The 12,571-nt window shown below is 36.0% G+C and overlaps 3 protein-coding genes across 5 annotated transcripts; 1 reads left to right on the forward strand and 2 right to left on the reverse strand.

The window, feature by feature from the left end:
• Nucleotides 226–4,634, forward strand: LOC107630912. 2 transcript variants are annotated; one of them, XM_016334197.2, is made up of 10 exons: nt 226–731; nt 965–1,085; nt 1,388–1,473; nt 2,039–2,456; nt 2,555–2,655; nt 2,755–2,821; nt 2,912–3,139; nt 3,379–3,837; nt 3,956–4,028; nt 4,175–4,634. In XM_016334197.2, exons 1-10 carry the CDS (start codon nt 355–357, stop codon nt 4,423–4,425), a joined length of 2,181 nt encoding a protein of 726 aa, XP_016189683.1. In that variant the 5' UTR covers nt 226–354; the 3' UTR covers nt 4,426–4,634. The 2 variants fall into 2 exon arrangements, with proteins under 2 accessions (XP_016189683.1, XP_016189684.1); XM_016334198.2 differs by having other exon boundaries at nt 227–731; nt 4,187–4,634.
• On the reverse strand, nt 4,643–5,696 carry LOC107630913 (uncharacterized protein At4g08330, chloroplastic). The gene is made up of 2 exons (XM_016334199.2): nt 5,322–5,696; nt 4,643–5,202 (listed from the first exon to the last, which is right to left on the reverse strand). The coding sequence occupies exons 1-2, from the start codon at nt 5,417–5,419 to the stop codon at nt 4,812–4,814; spliced, it is 489 nt and encodes a 162-aa protein (XP_016189685.1). The 5' UTR covers nt 5,420–5,696; the 3' UTR covers nt 4,643–4,811.
• Nucleotides 6,614–12,223, reverse strand: LOC107630914 (CBS domain-containing protein CBSCBSPB3-like). Of its 2 annotated transcripts, none has more exons than XM_016334201.2 (14): nt 11,742–12,223; nt 11,143–11,311; nt 10,924–11,056; nt 10,152–10,289; nt 9,271–9,349; nt 9,045–9,164; nt 8,807–8,873; nt 8,556–8,661; nt 8,419–8,477; nt 8,092–8,198; nt 7,882–8,012; nt 7,483–7,565; nt 7,296–7,385; nt 6,614–7,187 (listed from the first exon to the last, which is right to left on the reverse strand). In XM_016334201.2, exons 1-14 carry the CDS (start codon nt 11,870–11,872, stop codon nt 6,987–6,989), a joined length of 1,614 nt encoding a protein of 537 aa, XP_016189687.1. In that variant the 5' UTR covers nt 11,873–12,223; the 3' UTR covers nt 6,614–6,986. The 2 variants fall into 2 exon arrangements, with proteins under 2 accessions (XP_016189687.1, XP_016189686.1); XM_016334200.2 differs by having other exon boundaries at nt 10,134–10,289.

A 12,571-nucleotide genomic window follows, 5' to 3' on the forward strand; every position in this document is an offset into this window, starting at 1 on the left:
ATTTTGAATTTTTACTTATTTAAATATTAGAAGATAATTAAGAAGATGAATTAGCACTCCTAATCATCCTCTTTAAAGACATTGGTTTATTTTATAAATTTCTTTTGGTATGATATTTATTATGTGATAATTATATTCAAGAAGTAACTATATTTTCTGATAATAATTGTTATATTTATTTTGTGGTTAGAATGAAATGACAAAAAAGGGGCAGAGGAACGTGTATGGAGTTGGAGCCAGCAATTGTGATTTGAGATTTTGAGGTGAAAAGAAAAGGAGAGAATCATAAAGTGGTGGCTACCGTTAATCCAATAGTATTCATTCCTTGTCCACACTCTAAGCAGGTGATGAGTGATGATCGCAGCATGCAGAACTTGTTGTTGTTCAACCTCAACGACAACCACCACCAGCTTTGGAGCTCCAACGACCTTATCCCTATCCAGATCGGCCGCATTCCTATCTCTCAGCTTCAACCTTCTTCGCAGCAAGAGCATTGCTGTTTCTTCAACACCTTCCGTACGCTGCAGAAGCCACTTCAGCAATGATAGTGGAAATGGAGGTGGAGGAGGAGGTGACACTGACACAGAGGTCAACTGCGAGGTCCATGTGGTTTCATGGAGGGAACGCAGAGTTAAGGCTTCCATTTCCATTGATGCTGACATTGAATCCGTTTGGAAGGCTCTTACTGATTATGAGCATCTTGCTGATTTCATACCAAATCTTGTTTGGAGGTAAGTCATTACTACTAATTATGTAGTCAAGCTTTTCTATTTTTGCTGTAAGAATATTAACAAAAAACACGAATGATTGTGGAATGGAATGGTGTGGTAGAGGTAGTAGGGACTAAGGACAGGCTCGCTTATGCCATACCTGTTTGTTAATGTTACCTCTGCGGCTTTGTCCAATTGCTTGAAGTTTCTAGATCCATTGCTAGTAACACTAATGTGCATTTTATTGTTGGTAGTGGACAAATTCCTTGTCCGTTCCCCGGACGAATATGGTTAGAGCAGAGAGGGTTTCAGAGGGCAATGTATTGGCACATTGAAGCTCGTGTTGTGTTGGATCTTCAGGAATTCTTCAATTCTGTAAGCATCCATAAATCCTGGTAACTTTTTGGCTATTATGTGATCCAGTTACTACATATTTGTATTTAGTAATGAATTATATTTATAAGTCATAGATAGGTATCAAGCAAGCCATTGCGTAGCTTGATTGGAAGGAATTTGAAAATTCATAAGTGGAAAACACATCCTCAAAAAATATTTTCCAAGCAAAGTATGCATACATTGCATATTGAATAGATTAGTCAGAAAATAATCGAATGTTACCAAAGAGGGATAGAACTTTGTATGTCCTGATACTTCCTATTCTTTTGACGATACTTCAGACATGGGATCGAGAACTTCGCTTTTCCATGGTTGATGGAGACTTTAAGAAGTTTGAGGGCAAATGGTCCTTAAAATGTGGAACAAGGTAGAATCTGCACCTCTGAATGAAAAATATATAAACAGGCTTGCATAATAAAGTTATATTGTAATCTTACTTCTGGTTCTGAAGTCATTGGAAGCTCTAAGGTTGCATCAATGTTCAGTACAAACAAGCATGAATTTTTATGTCATGGCACTTAAAATTTGAATCTTGGATGAAGTGGCTTTATCTTTTGCCTTTATCTGAAGATCTATGATTCCCCCAATCTTGAAGCTTTTACAAGAAGCTCATACATCATTCAGTAGAATAGCATCATTGCAATTGGCAATGCATTTTGAACTTGAATATGTTCTACTTCTGTATAGATGAAAATGCTATAGTATGGGGAGAGGGAAGAAAAAATACTAACTTACTATACGTAACACTGCAGCTTTTGTATCCTATATTTGTTTTCAAGTGTTCTCTATTTTTTGTTTGGGATGTTTTTATTTGTTTATGTTGTGGCTTTTTTTGGGGTGGTGGGGGTGGCGGCATATTTACAGTTAACTATGATTTTTATTGACATCACTTTATAGCTTTGTAGTTTATTCTTCAATTCTGATTCTTGCAGGTCATCAACAACTAATTTATCTTATGAAGTTAATGTGATACCAAGATTGAATTTCCCAGCTATTTTATTGGAAAGGATTATTAGGTCAGATCTTCCTGTAAACCTCCGAGCCTTGGCATGTAGAGTTGAAAATAATATCATGGGAAATCAGAAACTTTCCGTTGCAGATAATCACTTGGATAAAACTCCTGGGGCTATTAATGGGTCATCAGTCAAAAAGATAAATGGCACTTTGTCTGAGAGTGATAAATTACTAAGTGAAGATAACAAAGAAGGTCTGGCCAGCTCAATTTCTGGTCCCATTCCCGCATCTTCTGGTGAGGCAAACAGCAAATGGGGTGTATTTGGAAGAGCATGTAGACTTGACAGGCCTTGTGTGGTGGATGAAATTCATCTACGCAGATTTGATGGACTTTTGGTAACTCATCTATGCTAACTTGTTAACTTAGAGGTCGGCTTATTTTGAGTGACCTATTTTCGTAATCAAACTTACCAGTAAATTATTTGCATGTAAAGGAAAATGGAGGTGTTCATCGTGGTGTTGTTGCAAGCATAACAGTTAAGGCTCCTGTTTGTGAAGTATGGAATGTTCTATCTTCCTATGAGAGACTTCCAGAGTAAGTAATGTGTGTTAGAATAGAGATGGAATGATGCCATGAAAGATTTCATAATGTGATGCTTTATTTTCATGGCTTCATGAAAAAATATCATTGCAGAATAGTTCCAAACTTGGCAATCAGTAAGATTTTATCCCGAGATAACAATAAAGTCCGCATTCTTCAGGTATGCAATACAAGCATGAAGTTGTCATACTGGCATTCTCTATAAATTGTGCACGCTTGATGCAATATCTTGATTAAATTAAATACACAGGAAGGGTGTAAGGGCCTGCTGTATATGGTGCTTCATGCTCGTGTTGTGTTAGATTTGTGTGAATATCTAGAACAAGAGATCACATTTGAACAGGTTGAAGGGGACTTTGACTCGTTCCAAGGAAAATGGATCTTTGAGCAACTAGGAAATCATCACACATTGCTAAAGTACTCTGTGGAGTCGAAAATGCGCAAAGATACTTTTCTTTCTGAATCTATCATGGAAGAGGTCTGTCTATTCGTTTGATTTGGATCATCAATATCAACTCTTAAAATTAAACCTTAAATAGATACTGGAAAGGGGCAAGCTAATTTTTTCCGAATTTCTGTGCATACCCCTTTTCTGTTTAACCCTCCCCCGTTTCTCTCATCTCCCCCCTGTTAGTCTTAAATACAATATTGTGACAATAATCTTGTCACAATAAATTATATAAATAAATGTGAGTTCTTTGAATAACATAAATTCAGGTCATTTATGAAGATCTCCCATCAAACTTGTGTGCAATAAGAGACTATGTTGAGAACAGGACAGCATCACATTCTTTGGAAGTTTGTGAGGACATTACAGAAACAGGGCAAGAAATTGTTACATCTGCCTCTGGAGGTGATGATGGCTGTAGTTCCGCTGACGACTTATCCAATTGCAATGCTCAAAGTTCATCTCGTCAAAAGCCAAGAGTTCCAGGTCTACAGAGAGATATTGAAGTCCTAAAGTCTGAACTTTTAAAATTCATTGCAGAATATGGTCAGGAAGGATTTATGCCAATGAGGAAGCAACTTCGATTGCATGGAAGGGTGGATATTGAAAAGGCTATAACTCGCATGGGTGGATTCAGGAAAATCGCATCAATAATGAACCTATCTTTGGCTTACAAACACCGCAAACCAAAGGGATACTGGGATGATCTTGAAAATTTGAAAAATGAGGTGGGGTTGTTATCGGAATAACATACTAAAGTTTAATGACAATGACATGATGAAATATGATCGTATGATAAAGAATATACATGACATTTTCTACGTCTGAAAGTGTTTGTTCGTGCAGATAAGTAGATTTCAAAGAAGCTGGGGAATGGACCCTTCGTTTATGCCCAGTAGAAAATCGTTTGAACGTGCAGGTAGTTTAAGATTTGAGATCCTTCCTCCTTGAGTGTTATTGCTTCTCGTAAATCATAGTTTATTTTCAATTCATTTCAAGTTTAAAGATTAAAGATGGAGAAAACATGTAGCATCACGGTTATGAACACTAAACAAATACATTTGGAATTTCTGGCAGGGCGTTTTGACATTGCACGTGCTCTGGAAAAATGGGGTGGACTTCATGAGGTTTCTCGCCTTCTGTCGCTGAAGGTGAGGAGAAAACGAAGAAGACAGGGCAACCTTGCCAAGGATAAGAAAATTGACCCAGTAACAGCCACACGTGAACATGATGTAGGCAGTGAAACCAAGACACCAAGACAGATGTGGCTTGCTGGACTAAAACAAATAGACGAGGACATAAATTGGGTTGGGTAACATTGTATGTTTACCTATATATGTATAGCAAGTGTTCATAGGTCAATATTTCTTTTTTGCGTCCTTATTTTGTCCAAATTGACCTGAGGGAAGTAATTGTAAATTTTGGGTTTCCAATTAGCAGCTCCTGAAAGCTGCTAAAAATACAGAGTTTATAGCATTGATCAAATACCTCTGCATTCTAGATTTCTAGTTTATAGATTGAAAATCAAAAAGGGAAGAGAATTTCTGGTGTGTTGGAGCTCAAAATTGCTTACAGCTGAACAGATTACAACAAGAACACCATATATGATCAATTTACGTACAAGATAGACAAAATGATTACAACCTCAAAAATCAAAAGCAGAAACTCCAATTTCGTACAGCACCAAGTACACCTCAGAGAATTAGAACACAAATGAAGAAGAAGATGCACTCTCGTACTTGCTCATATCAACCGGCATCAGACTTGAATCCGCAGAGAAGGAAGGTTGTAGAGTGTTGAGTTTGATATCATAGATTCTAGAGTCAGAAATGCCGTCCCATGAGTGAGAAGGCAAAGTGTAAGAGAAACCGACATGGTTCCGGCACCGGCGGCAGAGTATCTTGGTTCTCCTTGGCTTGAAGAAGGGTATCCATGACCATCGAAGTTGGTGGATCTGAGTGAACCTGCTCTCATCCACAGAGAAGAAGGAGATGACACCCTTCTTGATGGACTTGCCGTACTTGGAAGAATCAATGAGGGATGTGTTGCGGTTGCTGGAGCTCAAGTTCAACTCATATCCACAGGAACCGCAACTGCATCAAACAAACAGTAACAGTTAACAGCTAAGCCAAAACACATGACATTATTGTATGTTTTTAAGGTTGTACTTGAAAAAGCTCAAAGTGAGAGGCATGAATCATGATAGATATACCTGTAAGTGACATCTCTGATAAAGGGGGACAACTGAAGTTGTTGGTGACATTGGAATGAAGATCCCTTAAGGATGTCAGTGTCACCAAATGCGATCATGGTTTCTGTGGGTTTTAGGAGTTAGGGAAGTTCCAGTTCCACTTATGGATCGGAGAGTTTATAAATAGAACAACGCAATTACGCAAAGCAAGGTGTCAAGGGGAAGGGAAGCTAGTCTTTCCATACGGCTCTATTGTCAGCTATGTAACGGTAACAATGTAGAGCCATCAAAATATAGTAATCATTTAAATGTAACATTACATATTCACGTGTCCCACCATCTTTATTTGTTGGTCGCTTTCGGCATCATATTCAATTCAAACTTGTATAATGTGTCTCATTAGTTATTATAACTCTGTTATTTGGCAGCAACGTTTTAATTTCTTCCGAAAATTATTTCCCTCATCTTATAAAATGAACAAATCCTCAACTTTGTCCCAACTCCCAACCAGTCAAGTACCAGGCATTGATTTTGATGTGTGTGTGTATGTTTTTTTTTTTGGCATGAAGATATTAATTTTTTCTGTGACAATGAAATTTACAGCCAGTGTTTCTAATTTGATGCGCTCTTCCTTTTTTTCGGGTGACTTGATGCTTACAAATATATCAAATTACTTACTATAAATCTCCCTGTTTTTACCTCTGGCCAACAGTATTTAGCATAATATTATAAATTATTTATAAAACATAAATGCAGAGATAAATACAAGAAAAGAGAAAAGATTCTGTCTAAAAAAAAAAATTTGTCCAGTCTAAAAGTTGGATACAAAACTTACTTGAAAGACAATGTGATTTAGATGTTATATTCTTAGATTTGCATTTTTTATTTGTGTTGATGATATTTGGTGAGGAGTAGAGGTAAAAGAAAATCGAGGATTGTTTAATACAAAAATGTGGGAAAAATAATTTTTTTTTTAATTTTATCAGTATTTATATCTATGTTTTCATTAATCAAAATATAGAGATAATTTTTTTCAATTTCTATTTATGTTTCTTTATCTCTCTATTTTTATATCTCAGGACACAATTCAAACGGAGCTTTAGTATTTGGAAAAAGGAAGATGAATACTCTCACCGATAACATTCTCACGTGAAGATAATTTTGCGAATCGTTAGATGATTTGATATATTTGACTAAATATGTTTAACTGAACCATCTAATAATTTACAATACCATCTTTATGTGAAGATGTCAGACCCAAAAATAATTAAATAAAATATTTTTTTAATAAAGGAACAGAAGCAAGAACAACAAAAAAACAGAGATTCCACCTTGATGGGAGTTCCTTTATGAAATTTTAAGAAAGTCGTAAGTCGTGACCTTTCTGAATATTGTTGTATGCCAAAACATTACGTAACCTATACATAGGAGAAGGAATTTCTAATTGCACTTACATTAGAGACAGAAATATAAGTAGCCATCTTCGTTAAATAAACCTAGCTTGACCACAAGTGATGAATATTACCAACAAAGAAAAAGGACACGGGACTAGAGAGCCCCAACATCATTCACCTATTTCATCAGACAAAATTTCCTTTGTTGTAATGAGCGCATAAGTATCAATGGAACTCTGGAATTTTCGCAGCATCTGATTATTTTGCATTGCCTTTTCATACTGGCAACACATCACTTTCTGCAGCTCCTTAGGTAGACAAACACACCAACGCTAGTTATAGCAATCGCACCTGCAAAAATACCAGATCGCATGGAAAGAGAAGAACTACGAGTCTGTGTTACTGTAGTAGTAGTAGTAGTAGTTGTATCTGATTGTGGTGGTCGTGGTTCTGATTTGGTTGGATTGCCTAACACCAAATGCAACTTTACAGCCTGAAATACAAAGATTTTTTTTATTAGGATGTATGGATAAATTCCAATGAACTACCCCCCATATAACATCTTCAAAATTGAAAATCTAGTATAAGCAAACATCTTCACCTTTGCTCCAGCAGATCTAGCATAGCCGACAGCAGTAGCAAGATCATGATCCGTTGCTAGAATAATTCTATCACCTTCATCATCCTCATACTATATTAGGCATACAAAAAACAAAAACATCAGTGTGATAATAAATACATATCCTACTGCCAAAAAGCAGAAGAATTTGAAGTAGCAGAAAACACACCAATATTGTAGGGCGTTGTTCTTCGTCATTAAGTTCAACTCTCTGCATGACTATGGATACAAGCTCATCTAGATGTTCGGTACCTACAATAAGGGCAAGTTAAAATACTTGAAAGTTCTTATAAGAATGGAAAGCGGGTAAGGAAGAGTGATGAAAATTTCCCATTATCTTGTCATGTTGTAATTATTTTCCCCATTGATCATTGAATGCAATTGTAAGTCTCATACTTGGCTGCAACTTTATAATCAATGATGAACATCGGTAAATAGATCATGTGAAAATTTCACATGAGAGAGGATCCATTTCCATGCAGCTATATCATTGCACACGATTTTGTGACTAAGATCCAAGAACACAACACAATATTTAGATTCAAGTCCTAGCAATGCTTTGACTCACCACAGTTGAATCGATGCACATGACCATTGAAATCCTCAAGTTTAAAGGAAAATGTGTTTCCCAAGTCTATGTGTTGCACAGGAGACTTCCCTCTCTCTGTGCCATCTGCTGTCATGTGGCTAGAAAGTTCACTGCAATCAAAGAATTATATAGGATGGTTCACTAAGAACAAAACAAATCATGTGTCTAATCATCTGTATAACAAAATACCTATGAGTGTCAGAATCTTCTGGTGGCTCTAAAGAAAGAGCCGAGTCCCAAAACTTTTGCATAATTGTATTCGCTACATCATTAGCAGCTCCAGTGCTACTCTCAACCTATAAAATACATCATACTTATCAGAAATTGACCTCTGTACAGCATTATTAAATCAAATCATAATAAGATAAACATACTTGTAAGGACACGTTACCAGTTATACAAACATTATGATTAGCAAGTGAGATTGGGAGAATAAAAAGACTGACCACAAGATTACCCAAGGTACAGATTCTGATAGTTTTTCTTACAAATGAGTATCTCGAACCTAAAACTTACCAAGGAAATCGCTGCATGAGTTATCTGCAAAACATCCAAACAAGCAGCCACATATCCATCTGAAGAAACAAAAATAGTCAGCAAAACAAGGCAAAAATTATAAAACTTCTTTATGAAATCGAGGAAGCAAAGCTCACCTCTGTCTACAACAGGAAGATGCAAGAACTTCCCTTTATGCATCATATGCAGTGCGTCAACAATTGTTGTGTCTAGGGTGGCACAATCTGGGTTTGGAGTCATCACCTAAAAAATTAAGTGAGAAATATAAGACCTAGGACGAAAATCAAATCATTTCTCAATGCCTAGCAAAACTAAGAAACTGCCAGAAGAAATAGCATCTCCTCCAATAAGCCTCTTTTTGCTGGAAATAAATAAATAAAATACCAACCTTTTCCACTAGAGTCAACTCAGGAGAAAGATTTTGGGCCACAACACGCATAAGGAGATCCTTTGAACTGCATACAAGAGTTAGAGCACAATACATAATACCTCTCAAAAAGGTAAATCCACATCCATTTTTTCATTCATACCAGGTCTTATAAAAAGAAACATACAATTGTTAATGCCCGTTATTCCATATCATGGAGTCCTAAGAGAAGAATAAAGCCTTTGAAAACAAACCGTACGTCAATATTCCTTGAATCTTGGTTCCTGACTGTGAAACAACAACTGCCGAATTAACACGCAACTCCCGCATCTTTAATGAAACTACGTAGACAGGATCTGCTAACGATGCAAAAGCAACCCTAGAAACATAATGCTATAGAGATTTGTAAAACATTTATATCTGATTATATGAGCGCCTACTGACAATATAAACAAACACGCAAGAAAATATAATGTGGAAATTACTTTGTATCTTCACTTATTAGAGTTGATAGGGAAGGCTTGAACATGTGCTCTCTCAGTGTATCTATCAAAGCATTTGGACCTGATAAGATGACGATGATCAAAACAGAAAATTAGCATCATCATCATTACAATATGGAGCAAAAAAAAAAATGGAAATTTCCAAGTCATTTAAATATCGATAAAGCACACATCAGAAGTAAACTATTTATACATGCACAACTTAAAAAAGAGGTCAAAACATATGCTAACCACTCAAATCAATTTAAAAATTAAAATGCATACAGCAGTACTCTACGTTAATGCCTGAACTTGCAAAATTTCATGTACTTCTCGTAAAAGCAAAAACATTTATGCAAGATATATCTAAAGTACTTTGAGAGAAGTAAAAGAAAAAAGGGAAATGTGTAGCAAGAATATTTCCACTTTGGGAATTTTAACCAGACAAGCAATTAAAATAAACGCATTGAACTTTTCTGATAAGAAGGAGAACATATATTAGCAGCAAAAAGGAAGAGAAAGTCCATGGGAGGATGTGTATGTAGAATTAGATGTCCTCATAAGAATACAGAAAAATAACAGCAAGATCAAGCAGTAATTTGGTAACTATCTCTAACAAAAAAATACGACCACTTGCAGGCTGCAGAAGCTTGAGGTTTTGTAAGAAACAGTCAGGTCAGCTTATGAGTAAGAGAAGTGAAAGTATTTTAGGAGAAAAATTCTTATTCAACAACTAATATTATCAACATTAACAAGACACATGCATGAAAGTGGGTGCAAATAATGCAATTCGGAAAATTCGTGCACAATCAATTCTATAAGAAGTATATATACAGATAATTGTTAATAAGTAGATCCATTGCTACCATATTGGCATTCAGCACCTTCAACTGTGGCAGCAATAGCGCTCCCCTGCTCAACCGCCTTCTCCAGCCTAAATATGGCATCATAAAGACATCTGGTGATATCCAATATGGCAATGACTTCTCCATTTTCCACAACAGGGAGGTGCCGAAATTTACCTATCATTTGAAAAAATTGAGTTATATACGTCACTCTATGAATTGATAATTTATAAGTCAATTAATACAAGGTGTAAATAAAAGAGAAGTTATTTAAAACATCTACCCAATTTTTTTCACAATTTGGCAACAGCTAGGTATAGAAACATAAGTAATAAAGGTGAAAAAGAATCATATGTCAGAGAACACAATAAAACCATGATTTTTCCCTTTCTTTTTTTCTTTTTGGTTTATGGGATGATAATATGGAAATCAACAAAGTAACTCAGAGTTATGCCTGATGTAATGATACAAATAGTAAAGGAATACAATGAAAAGCAAGAATATACGCAGGAAAATCATTAATCAATAATATAATTGAAGTCGCGGTAAGAACCAAGAAAATTGTGGATAAAAAATTATAGAAGTGCATATAATCTGAAACTAAACCACCAAGTAGTGTAAATATGTAATGTAGAAGTCACCAATGGTGTAAACAAAAATGACAATAGACCTCTGATACATTATTTCTCTGTAAACAAAATTATTAGCATTGAACGCTACAGAGTATAGACTCTAAATCTCTAATGCAGCTCCATGTCTAACTATATATTAGTCTATTACAATGCATTGGTGCCACAGTAATAATGGTAACCTTGGATCATCTTCTGAAGGGCGTCAATCGCCAGAGTATCTGACGTCACGAATGTAGGATTCCTAGTCATCACTTTTGACACTACCGTCTGATCTGTGCGTAAACCCTCAGATATAACTCTAGTAGCAATGTCCTGAACAAAATATACACAAGCTTGTAACAATTCATATGCGCAATCTCTTGATCTCTTAATTAACACAAGCAAACACCATAACAAACCTTGTCAGTCATGATTCCCGAAAGCAAAGCATTCGAATCAGTCAACAAAACAGCATTAACTCGCCGAGCCGCCATGCGTCTACATGCATCAAAAACGGTAGTCCCCTCGGGTATCGTGAGGGCTTTCGACAATCTAAGCTTCCTCACTGTCCTTTCTTGCTCATCAAGCCTAAACAATTATATTCAGAAGAAAATTAAATCGAGCTAACGGTATATCAACAATGATACGAAGCAGATGCGTTCAAAATAGTAATCATAAACGTAAATTACAGTAACTGCGTTAAGTTCCGCAAAGATCAAATCAAAATCCAAAAACTGAATGGAAACCAAAACATCAATTATCAATTATAGTATAATATCATAAGTTAAAGCTATATTACTACATCTACATTGTCCATGCAAAGAATCTATAACGGTTGGTGTGGATTTACACAGATCCGTTCATACTTCAACGGAATTCACGAATCGCATCAATGCGCAAACGAATCAGAACATGGAAATAATATAACATAATAACGATACAACAGTCTCTCTGTTCTATCTCAGAGAATGTCGAACGAAAGGATGAGAATGAGAAAGAGAAAGGAAAAGGTTCTTACTCAGGAGGAGGCGGAGAAGAAGCCTTGCTAGGAGGTTCGCTTGTGATTCCGTTTACGGCCTTATTCGACATTGGCGGAGGCCGTTTGTGCACACTGTTCCTCCTCGGAGCAGGAGGAATGTGACCGCTCATTCTTTTCTTTTTTATCTTCCTGTTCTCTTCTCTATCAGAATTCTTCACCGACGGAATATTCCGTTGAGAAAATAACACACGACACGAAGGAAGCACGTTAGGGTTCAGCCGCTTCTAACCGCCACCGCCGGTCTTCGACCTCTGCAAATGCTTTCTGCTTCTCCAGGTGAATATATAATTTTTTTTGTTTTTATATAGGTCGGTTTTTTTATCAGCATTCTGTTTACGCCAGTTTTCAGTTGAGTTATTATTTTTGTTGTTTTTTGAAGAAAAAGAAAGTTGAGAAGTGGATTTGATTGTCAATTTTGTAATTTGATTGCAAAAATAGAAAGGTTTTAGAGTTGTGATTTGTGTGTGTCCACCTGTTATTGTTATTGGCCCTCCTCCTCGGGTGGATTGCGTAACTTTTGTATTTTTTATTTTTTTATTATATTATTTCAACCATTAAAAATTATTAAACAATTTATCAAGTATAATAAAGATGTGAGTTTTACTTTATTTTTTATTTTAAAAAATTATGGATATTGCATTATCAACCGAAAGAATGTGTCCTTAAATTTGAATATATTGTTTGTTCCCTTGAAGAAGAAGATAGCACAGCACGTGCATCAATTCATGCAGATACATCATGGATCATGCAGTCGGCTTTTTTGGTAACAATCATACAGTCAACTTTAGTTTGTCTGAAAGTCAGCTCAG

Source organism: Arachis ipaensis, chromosome B03 (genome assembly GCF_000816755.2).
Source record: "Arachis ipaensis cultivar K30076 chromosome B03, Araip1.1, whole genome shotgun sequence".
NCBI lineage: Eukaryota > Viridiplantae > Streptophyta > Magnoliopsida > Fabales > Fabaceae > Arachis > Arachis ipaensis.

Coding starts and splice junctions, on each gene's coding strand:
- LOC107630912 (XM_016334197.2), top strand. CDS start 355: ATGATCGCAGCATGCAGAACTTGTTGTTGTTCAACCTCAACGACAACC. Junction 732..964: donor ATACCAAATCTTGTTTGGAG/GTAAGTCATTAC, acceptor TATTGTTGGTAG/TGGACAAATTCCTTGTCCGT. Junction 2,822..2,911: donor ATAAAGTCCGCATTCTTCAG/GTATGCAATACA, acceptor TTAAATACACAG/GAAGGGTGTAAGGGCCTGCT.
- LOC107630913 (XM_016334199.2), bottom strand. CDS start 5,419: ATGATCGCATTTGGTGACACTGACATCCTTAAGGGATCTTCATTCCAA. Junction 5,203..5,321: donor ATCAGAGATGTCACTTACAG/GTATATCTATCA, acceptor TGTTTGATGCAG/TTGCGGTTCCTGTGGATATG.
- LOC107630914 (XM_016334200.2), bottom strand. CDS start 11,872: ATGAGCGGTCACATTCCTCCTGCTCCGAGGAGGAACAGTGTGCACAAA. Junction 8,478..8,555: donor TCTTCCTGTTGTAGACAGAG/GTGAGCTTTGCT, acceptor TTGTTTCTTCAG/ATGGATATGTGGCTGCTTGT. Junction 8,013..8,091: donor GAAGATTCTGACACTCATAG/GTATTTTGTTAT, acceptor CTTTGATTGCAG/TGAACTTTCTAGCCACATGA.